Source organism: Spathaspora passalidarum (assembly GCF_000223485.1).
Source record: "Spathaspora passalidarum NRRL Y-27907 unplaced genomic scaffold SPAPAscaffold_2, whole genome shotgun sequence".
Lineage (NCBI taxonomy): Eukaryota > Fungi > Ascomycota > Pichiomycetes > Serinales > Debaryomycetaceae > Spathaspora > Spathaspora passalidarum.
The window spans coordinates 481,980-499,004 of NW_006767426.1; the positions used below are offsets into that span (position 1 = coordinate 481,980).

Genomic DNA, 17,025 nt, shown 5'->3' on the forward strand with positions numbered 1-17,025 from the left:
GAATGAAGAAGCAAAAAAAAAAAAAAAAAAAACTAACGATGAGTAAATATCACAATATCCCTGTATTGAAAAACTATGTACAGATTTCTACTCTTTCTTTGGCTCATTAGGGTCTTGGGCATTTGGATGGACAAACTCTTTATACTTGTCAACCACATCTTTCCAGCTTTCAGGTTGATCTCGATCAACGTACCCTATGTCTATGTCATCACGTAACATTCCTCTCTTTTCTAATGATTCACTAGTAGTTTTGTTAGTACATGTCCAATATTTAGAACACTGGTTAATGGGATACATACACAACAATAGGTTTCCAGAATTTAACTCCGGTATACCAACTTACAGCACCCGCAAACACAATAGCAAGCACTTTGGCTCCATTTGACGACATTGTTGCTATACGGTCCTTGTTAATGATTGTCCAATAGAAGCAAACCAGAGATTTTTTTTAATTGCGGTGGAAATTTTTAGACGCAGTCACGTGAAATGATCAACTGGTAGCATACCGCTATGATAAGTGTTTTCATCACCAAGGTGCTTTATCGTAGAAAGACAATGTGCAAGATAAGGATGCCAGACAGCAAATAAGACAGACAGAATACCTAATCTGAAAAGCAAATTCACGTTCTCACTCAGGTGTTTAAGCATAGAATGGAAGGTACGCCCACATTCTTGTTTTACCCCGAGAATTGCTAACCATTGTCGTATTTCTCATTGATGCAAGACTATGCAATTTTTTCAAGCTGATTATTAGCAAATTTACTTAATTGTAGTTAGATTTCATCTAAAATTGGTTTTGAACGCTGCTTGAAGATTAGCAAATGTGACTAATTGTTTCCGCGAGATTACGCGATTCTATTTCTATAGTTTCGACTTGGCAACCATAGTGGGGCAAAAGTTATGCAGGACCTCATCACTATAGTCTATATTGTTTCGGGTAGGATGGATATGCCGAGGATGACGTGACGTCATAAAACAATCCTTTATACAGGCAGTTATTCTGTCAAAGTTTGTGCTATATTTATTTTTCAGGTGGACAATGTGGTGGAGGCATTATTTTTTTCCCTATGGGATTCAAGTGGGGGATTTTTTCTTCCATCTAAAAAGATTTTTAGGATATTTTTTTTGCATTCTGCCGCATAGCGGCTGCAACAAAATTGGAGGACACGTTAAAAAGGTCAACTTTAGCCTAGCATTAAGATCATCGTCGGTCCTGTATATTGTATGTGATGAGTGGTCGGCACGATAAATATGTCAATGTAATTGCGTCGGAATAAATGTGAAATGACGTAACCCCACTATTTTTCCGGTGTATAGCACACACTCACATGAAAAATGGACACGGCAAACAAACCAAGAACAATGAACTGTTTCACTCCCACATAAACACCTCCGGCTATATAAATTGCCAGCATTCCCTCTGTATTTCCGCAATTTACTTCTTTCACAACAGTAAAGAAATTAGATATGACGGAAAGAAAAGATAGCGCATCATTCCTGCAAGATAGCTCCAATTCCAGCGGGAACAATCAATTCCCAGATGAGGATACAACAGTTTACACCTACTTGGGTATGAAGGGGAAAAGGCTACATCATGCTATTTCCTTCCTTGCCGGTATGGGGTTTTTACTTTTTGGGTACGATCAAGGGGTCATGGGCTCTTTATTGACCTTACCTACATTCAGAGACACATTCGAATCGATTGATACTACGCGATACCCTGACCGAGCCACATTCCAAGGTTTTGTTGTTGCCATTTATGAAATCGGGTGTTTGATTGGTGCTTTATTCACCATGTATATTGGTGACAAAATTGGTAGAAGAAAGACCATTTTTGTTGGTTGTATTATTATGATTATTGGTGCTGTCATTCAAGCATCGTCATTTTCTGTCGCACAATTAATTGTGGGGAGAGTTGTTACTGGGTTTGGTAACGGTATGAATACAGCTACTGTACCAATGTGGCAATCAGAATGTGCCAAGAGTAAAGATAGAGGTAAGTTAGTTATGGTCCAAGGTGCTTTAATCACAGGTGGTATTTGCATTTCTTATTGGATTGATTTTGGTTTCTTCTTTATTAAGAACAGTTCAGTTTCATGGAGATTCCCTATTGCTTTCCAAATAGTCTTCCCGTTATTCATTTTACCATTTATTTTAAGATTACCCGAATCTCCAAGATGGTTGTTAAAGACTGGGAATACGCAAGAAGCCACTAAAGTTTTCTCTTCTCTTGATGAAGTATCAGTGAATGACCCAAGAATTGTTTATGAAGTTAATGAAATTGCCGATTCGATCGAAAAGGAAAGAAATGATGCTACCAACAAGTCCAAGTTCCGTCTCTTGTTTATTCAAGGTGAAACTAAGAACTTTCATAGAACATGTTTGGCTGTTTGGGCACAAATCATGCAGCAAATCAGTGGTATTAATTTGATTGTATATTACGCTGGTACCATTTTCGAAAACTATATCGGAATGAGTCCAATTAATTCAAGAATCTTGGCTGCTGCTAATGGTACCGAATTCTTCCTTGCTTCATGGGTTGCCTTCTACACTATTGAAAGATTCGGTAGAAGAAAATTGATGTTGTTTGGTGCTGCTGGTCAAGCTGCCTCGATGGCTATTTTGACAGGTACTACCTGGGCTGCCAGTCCTAAGAATAACAACGACAGTGGAGCCGGTATTGCTGCTGCCGTTTTCCTTTTCTCCTTCAATACATTCTTTGCTATTGGTTGGTTAGGTATGACATGGTTATACCCAGCTGAAATTACTCCTTTGAACATCAGAGCTGCTTCTAACGGGTTGAGTACTGCTGGTAACTGGTCATTTAACTTTATGGTGGTTATGATTGCTCCTGTGGCGTTTGAAAATATTGATTCTTACACATACACCATTTTTGCCGTCATTAACTTGTTGATGTTCCCAACTGTGTATTTCTTGTATCCAGAAACTTCTGGTAGAACTTTGGAAGAAATGGATAAGATTTTCGAATTATCCAATCCTCGTACTCCTTGGGATGTGGTTAAAATTGCTAGAGAGTTGCCTTATGAGAACCAAATGCACAGTGGTGATGTTGAAAAGGCATCAATGTAAGGTGCTAAATAGAGTATAGTTTGTATATTAGATTAAACAAAGTTTCGATTTAGGATAACAATCAGGTTCTGTGTATGCTAACTACATTTTTCTCTACAATAAGTAAATGTTGGTAAATATTGGTTACTACCACTACTACTTGTTCAAGTGAATACGATAAATACTCGTTAATCATTACTATACATCTAATCAACTTCACTGTCACTATCACTATCGCTAGGAACTTCGCTCTCACTAGATTCAATTTCCTCTCCAGCTTTTTCTTCACAACCAACAACACCCCACTTAATATTGGTAACCTCTTCCAACCTAGTCAAAATCTCCGTCATTGGTGTAAACAAACCAAACTGTCTAAATTCACCATCATAAGAATGCAACATACCAAGAACACCCAATCCCTTCGCATCGCTTTCTATATCTTCTAATTTGGTAAGAATCCAACTTCCACTATCACCACCTGATGCGAATGGTGTGATATTGTCGGGAGAGTTCACAATGAATTCCAGCGAGTGGATGGCTCCATCTTGCCAGTATACCAACTTGATTCCGTTAAGATTGCCTCGGGTGTATTTTGTAGTGGACCCGTACTTAAACACGGGTACTCCATGGAGTGATTCTTGGGGATTATAGGAGGAAACTGTAGAATCAACCTCGGTATTGGCAGGTACTGGTTTAGGAACATATCTTGACAAATTTATAACTTTCCTAATGTACAAATTATCAAACATCAATCCAGGGTCGAATTCATTAAATGGAATATCATCGCCGAGGAAATTCCTACATGATAGCTTCTTGTTGATTTTCACAATTGCCAAGTCACTAAGTCTCTTTTCAGGAACGTCACTTATCCCATTTACAATGTTATTCTCGATCAATGTACGTTCACCCCAGATGATCTGTCCAAATCGTAAACTAGGCAAATTTCTCATTTGTTGAGTGTTGTTATTATCCAGTTTGACTTTCTTGATAGGGAACAACTGATCCAACTGGTTTAAAATGGATCCATACGCTACTTTGGCTTCATTATCACTTCTAGTGTATTGTGCTGACAATGCGTTTTTATACATGGATATTAAGACCGAAGAAGGCATACTTACATGAGGATAAGTGGACTTGTTTCCATCAAGACAAACATGACCACATGTGATGGCAAATTGTGAATGAGCATAGTAGGATAATTGAGGATGGGTTTGTGTGTTAATTATAGGGTATATGTAACCTCCTAATGTACCTGATGTTCTTACGGAATTTTCCAACGAGATAGACATCGACATTGGTGGTTGGGTTATATCTGTGGGTATTCTGAATGGGATTTTAAACTTGATTGGTGCGGTGATTGGGTCGTGAGTAGGTGCGGGTATTGGATTTGTTGTTGCGGCAGTAGCTGCTAATTCAACCTTGTTCTTCATGATCATCATATGGATATCATCATATAGTTCATACAAGGATTGTATGAATCGAAAATGATAGTCGTTTGGTTCAGGGTATCCGAAATAAAGACAGAGAATGGACAACTCCTGGGTTATTCCTCGAGTAATGGGAGCCAAGAATGATCCCGATTGTTCCTTTATTGGTAAGTTCGACTTGCTTATCTTTTCCACAATTCGTTCAACTACTTCTTGATTAGGTAATTTCACTCCACCGTATCCTATAGCATAATTCTTTGGTTTTACAATTTCGCTAGTTTGTAGTCTGCTTGATGAATCCAAACACCCGGCAAAATCGTTGAAATGCTTAACTAGTAATAATTTCAACTTGATATATGCTTCATCTTTTAACAAGTTGTCGTAAAAATTAAGATAGTATCGAATGATTTGTCGAACACATTTATTGTTTTCACTGGTGAATTTCCAACTGGAAGATCTCTTGTCCAACGAGTTAGCTTTTGCAATGAACCGTTTAAAACAATCAATAGCGTTTATAACACAGGTTGTTAAGTTAATTATTCCGTGATTAAACTGATTAACCACGAACGAAACATCCTCAACTAAAGTGACCAATCCGTCACTTACAATCTGACTTGCACTTGTAGTTTCGTCGGTCTCTTCGGCCACCATATTCAAAGTATGCAAGGCTGTACCAAATTCCTTCTTACCGGCACCGGGGGCACCGCTGGAAGAACCCAGGGACATATATGACGATTGCTTAGTTGAGAATGACTTCTTGGTGCCGGTGAATAACGAATAGTCGTTCATGGTTGTATCCATGGAAAAATCATCATCATCATCTTGATTCCTGCCAACAATAGTTGGATTCACATTAAGATTCATATCGACGTTACTTGTTTTTTGAAATATCGGATTAACTGATTCATCATGAGATTCGTTGGATTGGTTGCTGGTGGTAGGTGCTATATCAACCGAACTGATCAGGGGGTTGACCGAGGAAGATCCTGGCTTAGGATCTTTACGTTTAGACAACAATCTCTTCATTATAGAGTTTGATTATTGTGCTGTTGTCTGTTAAACTGTGTAGGCCACTAATAGGGGGGAGGTGTTTGTAGAACGCCGTGTTTGGCGGTGGTGGTAGCAGTAAAAAAAAAGTGACATTGCGAAAAAGAAATTTTACAATCACGTGATACACCCAGAATCACGGGACTTTTCTATACGAAGGCGATAAGCGATATAGGAATCACACAACAAACGACGAAAGGTGCGCGGATTTGCTAAGCACAGTGAAGGTACACCCCAAAAGAGCAGTCACGAAATGGCAAGCCGGCTTTGCGATTTCTGAATGTTTCAAATCGGCAACCAAGACCACTTCTAGAATGTGCATTGTTTGTTCTAGACCTTTTTCTGAAATCAAGATTTGATTGTTCGGTGCAAAGGGAACGGTCACGTGATTATGTTGAAATCTTGAAACACAATAGATTACAGGAGGGCTGTAGTGGGGACAACCTGGTAAGGGGAGAGAGCGGGGTGAGTGTGATGGCAACTATTGACTATTTTTCACGCCAGGATCGAAAGGACTACCCGATACGAGGGAAGAAACAGGTGATTATTACGTTATCTAATGTATAGATAACCCCACGGATAACTATAATCTTTGTTGGGCATGCACTGATAAGGAGATATCTGTCTGTACAAGTACACATGACATACAAAGTGACAACCTACATTTGTGTCTCTGCATTTAATCTATGGCAAATGTGTTTAAACTTTCGGCAGCAAAACGATTCATAACATTTTGGTGGTTACAAACTGTCTCGCCCTTTTCTCCACATTTTAATTTTTCTTGTTTTGCTTGTTCCGGTTTTTTTTCGTTCACTTCTTTTTTTTTTTTTCTCTCTCTCTTCTTGTAAAATCTTAATGACCTTTTGATTGGTGCTTATCTATTGCTAACTACTACACCATGCCGGTATATTCTATCAGTCATGTCGAGAACGTGAGAGTCTGTGTTGTCATGGTCGGATTGCCTGCTCGAGGTAAATCGTTAATACTGCAAAAAATTGTCCGTTACTTGTCGTGGTTGCTGATAAAACTGAAGTGTTTTAATGTCGGTAACTATCGCCGACAAATTGCTACTATGCCCATAGAAGTCGATGCCAAGTTTTTCGATCCCAACAACGAGGAAGGGTTGAAGTATCGTCAGCAGGCCATTGATTTGGCGATTGATGATATGATGAGGTGGTTCAGTGACGAGCAAGGGGTGGTTGGAATTTTAGATGCTACGAATTCCACGCGGGCCAGACGGGAAACTATTTTGAAATTGTGTCGGGAAAATTACATTGAACCCATGTTTTTGGAGAGCTTTTGCGATGACCAGGATTTGGTCTTGCAGAACATTTTGGATGTAAAGACAACCAGTCCTGACTATGTCAGCAAGCCCCAGGACTATGCCATGAAGGATTTCTTGCAGCGAATCGAGTACTACAACCAAATTTATGAACCAATGGATGCCGTGACTGATTCCGAACTAACCTTTATCAAACTTGTCAATGTAAACAGTCAGATTATTCTCAACAGAATTGAAAGCTATTTGGAAAGTAGAATTGTTTATTATGTCATGAACTTGCATATTAAGCCAAGATGTATTTGGTTATCAAGACACGGGGAATCCGAATTTAATGTCACAGGACAGATCGGCGGGGATTCAAACCTATCTACTCGAGGGTGGAGATATGCCAAGAAATTACCCGAGCTCGTACTTAAATCCTTGGGTCCCGATGCTCAACATACAAATCTTACGGTGTGGACATCAACATTGAAACGTACTCAACAAACTGCATCCTTCTTACCCTATAAGAAAAAGCTCCAATGGAAAGCTCTTGACGAATTGGATGCCGGTGAATGTGATGGTATGACGTACGAGGAGATTGAACAGAAATTTCCCGAGGATTTCAAAGCCAGAGATGACGACAAGTATGAATATAGATACCGTGGAGGAGAGCTGTATCGAGATATAGTCATTCGTTTAGAACCAATCATTATGGAATTGGAACGACAAGAAAATATCTTGATTATAACCCATCAAGCTGTGCTTCGATGTTTATATGCTTATTTTATGAATGTTCCTCAACACGAAAGTCCTTGGATGAGTATTCCTTTACATACATTGATTAAATTAGAACCAAGAGCTTATTCTACCCTTGTTTCGAGAATTAAGGCCGATATTCCTGCTGTCAGTACCTATAAGGAGAAAGGTACTTCCCAATTGGGTGAAAGTGTTGAGGGTATGAGTCTGAAGAGTAGAGACTTGATTAGTGCTAGTGCTGAGCTGTAGTCACGGCAAAGGCACGAGCAAACCAGGGCGGGCGGGGCGCTGTGGCGTAGCGACTATTTTTTGGGGTCGAGCTGCGCTTGATTACCGCGCATACAGTATTACCACGAGCATGTTCCAGTGTATATTATTTTTATAGCGATGCATATACAATATTCGTAAACTATCACCTATTTGAATAAACATAAATCTTAGCCTCGTGTGAGCCGTTGCTGCGACAGTTTCTTTTTTTACTGTTGGTAACACATGCCTTTTAATGCAAAATAGTATGCTATTGGAGTATTCTATATGTTTACACTACTGTTGTGGGCTTCCATTTAACATCTATTATTACAAAACGAGCCATACTCGTAAATACATAACTATATATGAATCAAGACCAGAGTAACCATTTTTAGTTTTTGTTTTTGTTTTGTTTGCATAATGAGGAATATAGCAGAGCAGTACAAAACTAGAAGAATCATTCGTTGTTGTGCCTGTGATATTCGCTCAGGGTTATGGCTACCATTTCATACTCTTGACTCATGACTAAGCGGACGCATATTTCTTTGCTTGTTCCTTGACTTTCTTCTCATACAATGCTCTGTCCTTCTTATATGCCCTGTAAGCAGGTTCCTGAGCAGGACTTTCGTCGTTTGGAGTATCCAACAAATCTTGCACCCCTAAAACAATTTGCTTCAACGTGATTGCTGGTCTCCAATCTTGCTCTTCATTCAAAATACTCAAACAAACAGTCCCACTAGGGTATACATTTGGATGAAAGAAATTAGCTGGGAACCTAACTTTAGGTGGTTTGGAAGGATATTCCTCTGGGAATTCAATAGTTATAGGATATACGGCATTAGCCCAAAGTGTGTTTTGTTTCCCAGGAATCCCCGCGGTCCATTGACGAAGATCAAGAGACCCGTCGGCAGTTTTCATGGGTTTGGCATAGAATCCAAACGGATGGTCCTTTCGCCATTGTTTTCTTTCTTCTTGAAGGCGTATTTGATTAAGCGACATGATTTACCGGTGGTGGATGGGTCACAATCCAAACAACCAAAAAATTTCTGATTCTGCTTTTTTTTTTTTTTCAAGTGAAAGTTTTTACAACAAATTTGTTATTGCTGCCACTTTTTAGAGACAACACAACAATGGCTACGTCAGAGTTAATCCATTCGTTGATCGAACCATCCCAGGAATTGACCTGGGATTTGCTAGATTTAACCACACCTAAACCAACAGCCAGTTCTGTAGCTCAATTATCCAATTTTCTTATAAACCCACCACCAATCAACCGTACCAGATTCAGATTTAAACGGACAGGTATAGAAGGCAATATAACCAGGTATGCAGAAGAAATATGTGACAAAACTGAGTCAGAAACACAATCTCTTTCAATGGGTCGTACCCATCAGGGGAAATCCCAAACCATGTCCAGCAGAAAAGTGATGCCTTTCCAACCAGGGGGGTTGATCAAGAGTGTAGCTAAGGACCATGATGATGACGAATCAAGATTGCACAGGAACCAAGTTGGGTTGTTTGATATGCCACCGGGGTTTTCCAGAGGATTGTCTGTTGATGCCAGTGACAGTGGACTTGAATTGGAACAGGTGGACGACGAAGAAGAGGAATCAATTACAACCATTTCCATGAACAAAATTGACACCAAGGCTTCTACTGATACCGTCACTGAGGCCACCCATGATATTCCATTTGATACTACCGAAATTGAAGGTCTTGTTCCATTTAACTATACTAATTTCACCGCATCCACTGCAGCTAACGCAGCAAGCGCCGTTCCTCAACATACTTGGGCCCATGTGGTTGACCTCGATCACAAAATTTCTGATTCAGAATTCTCAACATTCGTCCCTAACATGGCAAGAAAGTTCCCCTTTGAACTAGACACATTCCAAAAGGAAGCCGTGTTCCATCTTGAACAAGGTGATTCTGTATTTGTTGCTGCCCATACATCCGCCGGTAAGACCGTGGTTGCAGAATATGCCATTGCCATGGCAGCAAGAAACATGACCAAAACAATCTATACTTCACCAATCAAGGCCCTTTCCAATCAGAAATTTCGTGATTTCAAACAAACGTTTCCCGATGTCGATGTTGGGTTAATCACCGGTGATGTGCAAATCAACCCCGAGGCAACTTGTCTTATCATGACCACAGAAATTCTTCGAAGCATGGTGTATAGAGGTGCCGATTTGATCCGTGATGTCGAATTTGTTATTTTCGATGAAGTACATTATGTTAATGACATAGATCGAGGTGTTGTTTGGGAAGAAGTCATCATTATGTTGCCTGATCATGTCAAGTATATTCTTTTATCAGCAACTGTTCCTAACACATTTGAGTTTGCCAATTGGGTGGGTAGGACAAAACAAAAGGATATTTACGTTATAAGTACACCAAAACGTCCAGTGCCCTTGGAAATATTCATCAGTGCCAAGGGGAAAATGTTTAAAGTTATTGATGGAGAAAATAGACGATTCCACGAGGATGAATTTAGAAAACATAAGGATATTCTTGAACCCAAACCCAAGGATGATGCACCACCAACCAGAGGTGGAAGAGGCGGTGCCGCCAGAGGTGGAAGAGGCGGTGCCGCCAGAGGTGGTGCCCGAGGTAGTAACCGAGGAGGTGGTGGACGAGGAGCACCTCGAGGTGCAGCTAGAGGGGGCGCCAATAAGGGAAGAACTCCATATAATCAAGATGGCCCAGGAAAAAACACATGGTTGGATTTGGTACACCAATTAAAACCAGCAAATCTCCTTCCAGTGGTCATCTTTGTGTTTTCGAAAAAGAAGTGTGAGATGTATGCTGATTCCCTTCAATCAGTTGATTTCTGTAACGGCCGGGAAAAATCGGAAATCCACATGTTTATTGAACGTAGTTTAGGTCGGTTGAAAAAGGAAGATCGTAACCTTCCCCAAATCATCAAGATCAGAGAAATGTTATCCCGAGGAATTGCTGTTCACCATGGTGGTCTTTTACCTATTGTTAAAGAGTTCATTGAGATCTTGTTCAGTAAAGGGTTAGTTAAGGTTCTTTTCGCCACGGAAACTTTTGCCATGGGGTTGAATTTACCTACCAGAACCGTTGTTTTCAGTTCATTAAGAAAACACGATGGTCGAGGATTTAGAAATTTACTCGCGGGAGAATTCACACAAATGAGTGGTAGAGCTGGTAGAAGAGGATTGGATAAAACAGGGACAGTTATCATCATGACATATAACAATCCATTGCTGGTTACTGATTTTAAAGAAATTGCATTGGGTACACCAACAAAACTTTCCTCGCAATTTAGATTAACTTATAATATGATTTTGAACTTGTTAAGAATTGAAGCATTACGTGTTGAAGAAATGATCAAGTATTCATTCTCGGAAAACTCCACACAAGTATTACTTCCAGAAAACCAAAAACGTTATGATGAGTTAGTTGATGATCTTAAAAATATCACAATAACCCCATGTAAGCATTGTCATTTGCAAGATGTTGAGCAATTCTGTGAATTGTTAAATCAATATGAAGAATTATACGGACAGTGTGTTGCCGATATTCACGATTCACCAGTTTTGAAAACTCAAATACTTCGTATTGGACGATTAGTATGTTTCCGTGATAATACCACATTAGCTACCAGGGTCGGGTTTGTGGTAAAATCCGTAGCTGCCAATAAGGCCATGCTTATACTTACATTTGACCATGGACGTGAATATGAAGAAGCTGCCGAAAAATACAAATTGCCATATATTCCAATTCCTACTTATATTAATGCTAATTTCCCAAAGATTGTTTTCTCACAAGGATTTAGAATTGCCAGTGTTCCATATGAGCAAATTACATTTGTTGGAAAATACTCGTTACGAACACCAATGAATGATATTATTGCCAACATTCCCGAAGCAATCCAAGAAGCTAGCGTGGCTATTAAATTAATCTGTAAATATCAAAACCGATTTGAAGAACAAGATTTCAAACAAGTGGCCCAGCTTTCCCTTCATGGGTTAACTAACGAAAAGACCAATTTATTGACCAAGATTGAACAAATGAAATCCATATCCACCTGTCGTGATTTTAGTCTTCATTATAGTCAATATCATCGTCAATTCATGCTCACCCAACAGATCAACCAGCTTCAACGACTCATTTCCGATGAAAACCTTGACCTTCTTCCAGATTATCAACAACGTCTTGAAGTTCTTGAAACATTGGGATTTATTGATGAGGGTCAACATACTGTGGTGCTCAAGGGTCGTGTAGCATGTGAAATAAATTGTGGATGGGAACTAATCATAACTGAACTTATCCTTGACAATTTCCTTGGTGATTTTGAACCAGCGGAGATTGTAGCTCTTCTCTCGTGTTTCGTGTATGAGGGAAGAACCAACGAAGAAGAGCCACCATTAATCACACCTAGACTTGAGGAAGGTAAGCTGAGAATTTTGGATATTGCCAAAAAACTTATGCAAGTTTATACCGAAAAACAAGTTTCTTTAACAGCCGAAGAGACCGATTTCCTTGAAGCCAAGAGATTTGCCTTGGTTAATGTCGTATATGAGTGGGCTAGTGGGTTAAGTTTTAATGAAATTATGCAGCAGAGTGTTGAAGCAGAAGGTACTATTGTGAGAGTTATTACTAGATTGGATGAAGTTTGTCGTGAAGTTAGAAATGCTGCTTTGATTGTGGGTGATTCGGGATTATATTTGAAAATGGGCGAAGCGCAAGAGAAGATCAAGAGAGATATCGTCTTTTGTGCTTCATTGTACTTGTAGTGGTACTAAATCTTATAGACTTTTTAGGGTATATAGTTAAAAATTTTGCACCCAATTAATACTATAGAATATTTTCTTTGGTCTTTTGATAAAATATTAGCAACAAGTAACTTCATTTTGAAACCATATCAATTTTTATCATACATGTTTGAAATTATATTATGAAAATTTTCTAAAATTCTCAAGAAATTCCATAATAAATAGAAACAACTACTGTACAATTACTAATAAAATCAAACTCACTCTATAACTATGTACAGGTATTTAGATGTCGACGATCTTAGAACATCTTTGTTTTAGATAAAGTAACATATCTATCTAAAAGGGGTATTTCAAGTTTCGACCAGGAAAATGTACCCAACTTACCAAACTATGATCAACATATTTCACGGTATATAAATCATCCTCTTTAGAACTTAACAATGATTTGAATAATAGTTTTATATTATCAACAATACCAAGATTGTCTTCGTGTATTGCCCAAGCCCAATCCTTCCAATCTAATATTCCTTCCCTACTGAAAATCAATGGTGTTTTATATTCATGGTATTGTTCAAGTGTCACTTCAGCCGTAAAGAGATAAAGTCCACCAATCTCAGTGGAATCACCATTAGTAACATCCCATGTAAGTACACCTCTTCCTTGATAATTTGAAATTGACAAGCCTGTTTCTTCAAGGGTTTCTCTTTGGATGCATTCTAGGGGGGTTTCTAAAGGTTCGAGTTTACCACCAACTCCATTCCATTTACCCATCCATGGAGCCTTGGTTCTATTTAATAGAAGAACTTTGTTGTTTTCCTTACAGTAGATGAACCCAAGCGTGTATTTGAGTCTCGGTTCCAGTGTCATCCTTGTTTCTTGCCACGCGTTCACAGTGTGTTGTGTTGCCTTGACACGCGTAATTAAGCTCATTTTTCATTACCCTACTTTTTTTTTGTGATTACAATGGTTGCCAAATATGTTAAATGTTAGATAAATGAAATAAAATAGAGTTCTATATAATTGTCTGTAAGCCTTACATATAAGGATTGGTAGCTTCATTAAGGTAATCCCAAAGTTTATCACAAGCTTCATCCTGAACAAGATCTTTTCTTGCACGACCTGGGGCTCCAAAGGAAATATTATGAGTACCATCCTTGACATCAGGGGAAAAGGCAGCATATAATTCGGTATAAGCACCCATTCTCCTTGGATGAAAAAACAAATTGTAAAGCACCTTTTCAAAAGATGTAGCATATCTTTGTAAGTCAGTGTTTAAGAAGCCAGGACATACAGAAGCACTAATGATTTGTGAACCAGTGTTATGTTTACGAGTCCATGTTCTTGCCTGCATAATAGCACCAGCCTTACTTTGTCCATAAATCACACTGGGGGCAGCATTTGTCTTTTCAAAATTCACATCATCCCAGTAGAAACCACCTAAAGGTGATAACTGATGTGCTACTGAAGAAACCCATACAATACGAGATTCACCTGGAGCATTAGTTTTTGCAGTTTTGATAAAAACAGGATCTAAAAGACGTTGAAGAAGGTGTGGACCAATAATGTTGGTACCAAACTGTAATTCATATCCTTGCTTAGTCTTGGAACCTAAAGGAGGCATCATGACACCTGCATTATGAATAATAAGATCTAATCTGGATTCCTGGGATAAGAATTTTTCAGCTGCAGGTTTAATTGTATCCAAATCACTCAAGTCCACTTTGATAAAGTTGATATCTGTGTTGGAGACCTTATATTCCTTGGCAACTTCCAACTGTATTTGTTTGATGGCTTCAAGGGTCTTTTCTTCGTTTCTCGAAAGCACATATAACTTAGCCTTGGTTGATCCAGCTAATGATTTCACGGTTTCATAACCAACACCAGTATTACCACCAGTGACAATAATAACTTTTCCTTCAAAGCTAGGGTATTGATCTTCGGTAAATTTTGGCTTGCCTGGGAAAAACCCGCGGTACATTTGGACCCAATCTTGCCAGGATCTGTATGGAACTTTTGGAGCAGTCATTATTGATTCTTTGATTTTATCGACTTGGTATGTGTATTTACTGTTAAATTGGTTGCAAAATTAGAATTCTTCTATCCTTCTTTTATATGGTTGTGGAGAAACCGTTCGCGCAAGTTGCAGACAAGCGGTTCGGGCAAGTTGCGGAGAAGCGGTTCGGGTAAACCAAGAAGAAGCGGTTCGGGCAAGGCATGGAAGAAGAGACCGGGCCGTTATCCGTCGATCCAGAACATCAGAAATCTAACAAAAATATACCTTCGGTTATTAGAAGAAAAACAAAAAAAAAAAATTACATTTACCATTGTTATTAACGCCGCGGGGTTTGAATTTACCACATCACCAACTGAGGTTGCTGTCAGTTAATTAAGACCGAGATATAATCATTGACCCCAACAGCAAATTCTGAATTTCAAACCCCGAACTGCTAATTATAGAACGTGTGATATTTATTTTTGTATCATGTTTCTAGACGCAACACCTAGCTTGGAAACCAGTAAGTCAGTTTGCTTGACAGAGGCAAGTCAAAGAGTCGAACAGGGTCCAGAATCCACCTGGTTTGTCAATTAACTCATCCTCTGCAGTATTTAAATTGTTGAATGATAATTTCGCTTAAACTTGTATATTGAAGATTTGATGAGCTGCTCAAGCCGAGAACGTTATATCCGAGCAAGCCGCACAGTACATGGTAGCGTTCAACCGCCGAGTGTAAACTTTGATTGCAAAATCTCAGTACAATTGCAAAAAAGTTACCGCTTTCATTTGCACACTTCCTTCTTTCTTTTTGAACACCACAGATAAACTTCCATTTATTTGTTTATTAGTTCACCTTAAGTTATTGATCATGCACTCCGATCATTACTACCGTTTTACTCAACCTTCTGGTTTTCAGAGATCAGAAAATTGTACTGACAAAATTTTTAAGTCAGTTGTACTTGAAAACTTGTATGTTTCAACTCCACCATTTGTTAATGGAGCTACTACTGTTGATTATGATGCTCCATATAATCAATCCACTCAATCATCAGCAACTACCGTTGACGAATCATCTTTTGGTACCACTAAACCTTCAAAGCGTTTAAGAATGAAGACTTGGTTCAGAAACTTTACACACAGAAACTCCCAACCATATCTCCCAATTCCAAATGATCTGACTGCTGATTTTGGTTACAACGTTCAATTAGAATTTGGTGATGACCCTTCTGTTAAAATCCCATGTGGTTCAAACACAATTGAAACTGATTTCCAAGCTAACACTCCAAACACAAATACTTCTGGCTCTAAAAACTTTAAAACTACTCCTACTACTACTACCTTCACTTCTATCCCCTCAAAGACAACATCCAAGCGTGCCAAAATAAGCAACTGGTTTAAAAAGTGGTTTCAACCACAAAAACACAATCCCAAAGATGAACCAGATATTTTAGAAACAACTGAAGAAACCAAACCTAACTTTTTTGATACAAATTATTATCACTATTGTTCAACTTATTATCAACACGGTTCAACTTATTACGACCATGGAATTCCAATTAGAAAAGGCGTTTATCCAAATACTTACACAATTGACTTAACAAACCTTCCCATGGTTTGTGACGTTCCTACCTCCTCCAGTACTTTCTTTGAAAAAGTGAGCTACTTTTTCAAGAGGTTATTTCGTGGGAATAGAAGATAACAACATGTGAACAGCATAGATTTTTTGCCGCCACAATAATGATGTTACGGAATGTATTCCCTCTGTTGGCAACTCCAAAGTTAATGATTTCCTCACTCAAGTTGAACCAGAATTGAATGCGTTAGATGCTAAATCTGATCACAAGAATGTTGCTGCTGAACTAAACAGTTCCAACATGTCTTTCATTCATTCTGCGAAACTGAAAAGATCGAAACCGAAAACTGAAAAGTAGCCATCAATTGACAAGAATAAGCTAGTTGTTTATACTCCTCTCGACAAACAACGTATTGAACCACATATGAAATATATTTACACAATTGAAATTTGTGAATATCCACCTGATATGATTGAATGAGTTTGTGCCTATTCCGAGGGTCAGTTTAGCCCCAGCTAATTCCCTTAAGTTCGTCAGTATTCCCAACCTGATTTGAATGAATATGCAACTCCGAGGAAAATCCTTCACTTTAATCTTATTTAATAACGTGGTTAAACATTGAATGAATTAGTACCTATTCCGAGGATAAAATTTAGTCTAGACTAAATCCCCTTCACTTCATCTTGAAAAATTCCCATCTTGAGATTGAATGAATCCGTACTTATTTCGAGGAACGTTAATGTTAGCTTCTTGATGAAGCTGAACTGAAACAATTGTGTCCATAGACTTCCAATGCTTAAGTTCATACTTGTCATGGTAGATTGAATGAATGTGTGCCTATTCCGAGGTCCTATTTGGTTATAATCAAATCTCCTTCACTTCTTCTTCAGATAAT

At 38.7% G+C, this 17,025-nt stretch overlaps 9 protein-coding genes across 9 annotated transcripts; 4 read left to right on the top strand and 5 right to left on the bottom strand. All coding sequences in view use genetic code 12, as the record gives it.

Moving 5' to 3' along the window:
• Nucleotides 1-43: 43 nt before the first annotated feature.
• Nucleotides 44-876, bottom strand: SPAPADRAFT_148071 (uncharacterized protein; the record flags this gene model as incomplete). The annotated part of the gene is made up of 2 exons (XM_007373406.1): nt 44-241; nt 300-876. 2 exons carry the CDS (start codon nt 389-391, stop codon nt 88-90), a joined length of 246 nt encoding a protein of 81 aa, XP_007373468.1.
• A 575-nt stretch (nt 877-1,451) lies between these two features.
• Nucleotides 1,452-3,167, top strand: SPAPADRAFT_59267 (sugar porter family MFS transporter; the record flags this gene model as incomplete). The annotated part of the gene is made up of 1 exon (XM_007373407.1): nt 1,452-3,167. The coding sequence occupies one exon, from the start codon at nt 1,468-1,470 to the stop codon at nt 3,088-3,090; it is 1,623 nt and encodes a 540-aa protein (XP_007373469.1).
• Nucleotides 3,168-3,275: 108 nt separating this feature from the next.
• Nucleotides 3,276-5,522, bottom strand: SSY5 (Ssy5p; the record flags this gene model as incomplete). Its single annotated transcript, XM_007373408.1, has 1 exon — nt 3,276-5,522. One exon carries the CDS (start codon nt 5,520-5,522, stop codon nt 3,276-3,278), a length of 2,247 nt encoding a protein of 748 aa, XP_007373470.1.
• Nucleotides 5,523-6,397: 875 nt separating this feature from the next.
• On the top strand, nt 6,398-8,004 carry SPAPADRAFT_59268 (fructose-2,6-bisphosphatase; the record flags this gene model as incomplete). Its single annotated transcript, XM_007373409.1, has 1 exon — nt 6,398-8,004. The coding sequence occupies one exon, from the start codon at nt 6,442-6,444 to the stop codon at nt 7,810-7,812; it is 1,371 nt and encodes a 456-aa protein (XP_007373471.1).
• A 112-nt stretch (nt 8,005-8,116) lies between these two features.
• Nucleotides 8,117-8,837, bottom strand: SPAPADRAFT_59269 (E2 SUMO-conjugating protein; the record flags this gene model as incomplete). Its single annotated transcript, XM_007373410.1, has 1 exon — nt 8,117-8,837. The coding sequence occupies one exon, from the start codon at nt 8,809-8,811 to the stop codon at nt 8,338-8,340; it is 474 nt and encodes a 157-aa protein (XP_007373472.1).
• A 105-nt stretch (nt 8,838-8,942) lies between these two features.
• On the top strand, nt 8,943-12,578 carry SKI2 (SKI complex RNA helicase subunit; the record flags this gene model as incomplete). The annotated part of the gene is made up of 1 exon (XM_007373411.1): nt 8,943-12,578. One exon carries the CDS (start codon nt 8,943-8,945, stop codon nt 12,576-12,578), a length of 3,636 nt encoding a protein of 1,211 aa, XP_007373473.1.
• A 318-nt stretch (nt 12,579-12,896) lies between these two features.
• SPAPADRAFT_135468 (uncharacterized protein) lies at nt 12,897-13,427 on the bottom strand (the record flags this gene model as incomplete). Its single annotated transcript, XM_007373412.1, has 1 exon — nt 12,897-13,427. The coding sequence occupies one exon, from the start codon at nt 13,425-13,427 to the stop codon at nt 12,897-12,899; it is 531 nt and encodes a 176-aa protein (XP_007373474.1).
• A 166-nt stretch (nt 13,428-13,593) lies between these two features.
• On the bottom strand, nt 13,594-14,586 carry SPAPADRAFT_134362 (uncharacterized protein; the record flags this gene model as incomplete). Its single annotated transcript, XM_007373413.1, has 1 exon — nt 13,594-14,586. One exon carries the CDS (start codon nt 14,584-14,586, stop codon nt 13,594-13,596), a length of 993 nt encoding a protein of 330 aa, XP_007373475.1.
• A 456-nt stretch (nt 14,587-15,042) lies between these two features.
• SPAPADRAFT_65101 (uncharacterized protein) lies at nt 15,043-16,600 on the top strand (the record flags this gene model as incomplete). Its single annotated transcript, XM_007373414.1, has 3 exons — nt 15,043-15,076; nt 15,405-16,210; nt 16,275-16,600. 3 exons carry the CDS (start codon nt 15,043-15,045, stop codon nt 16,485-16,487), a joined length of 1,053 nt encoding a protein of 350 aa, XP_007373476.1.
• Nucleotides 16,601-17,025: the final 425 nt, after the last annotated feature.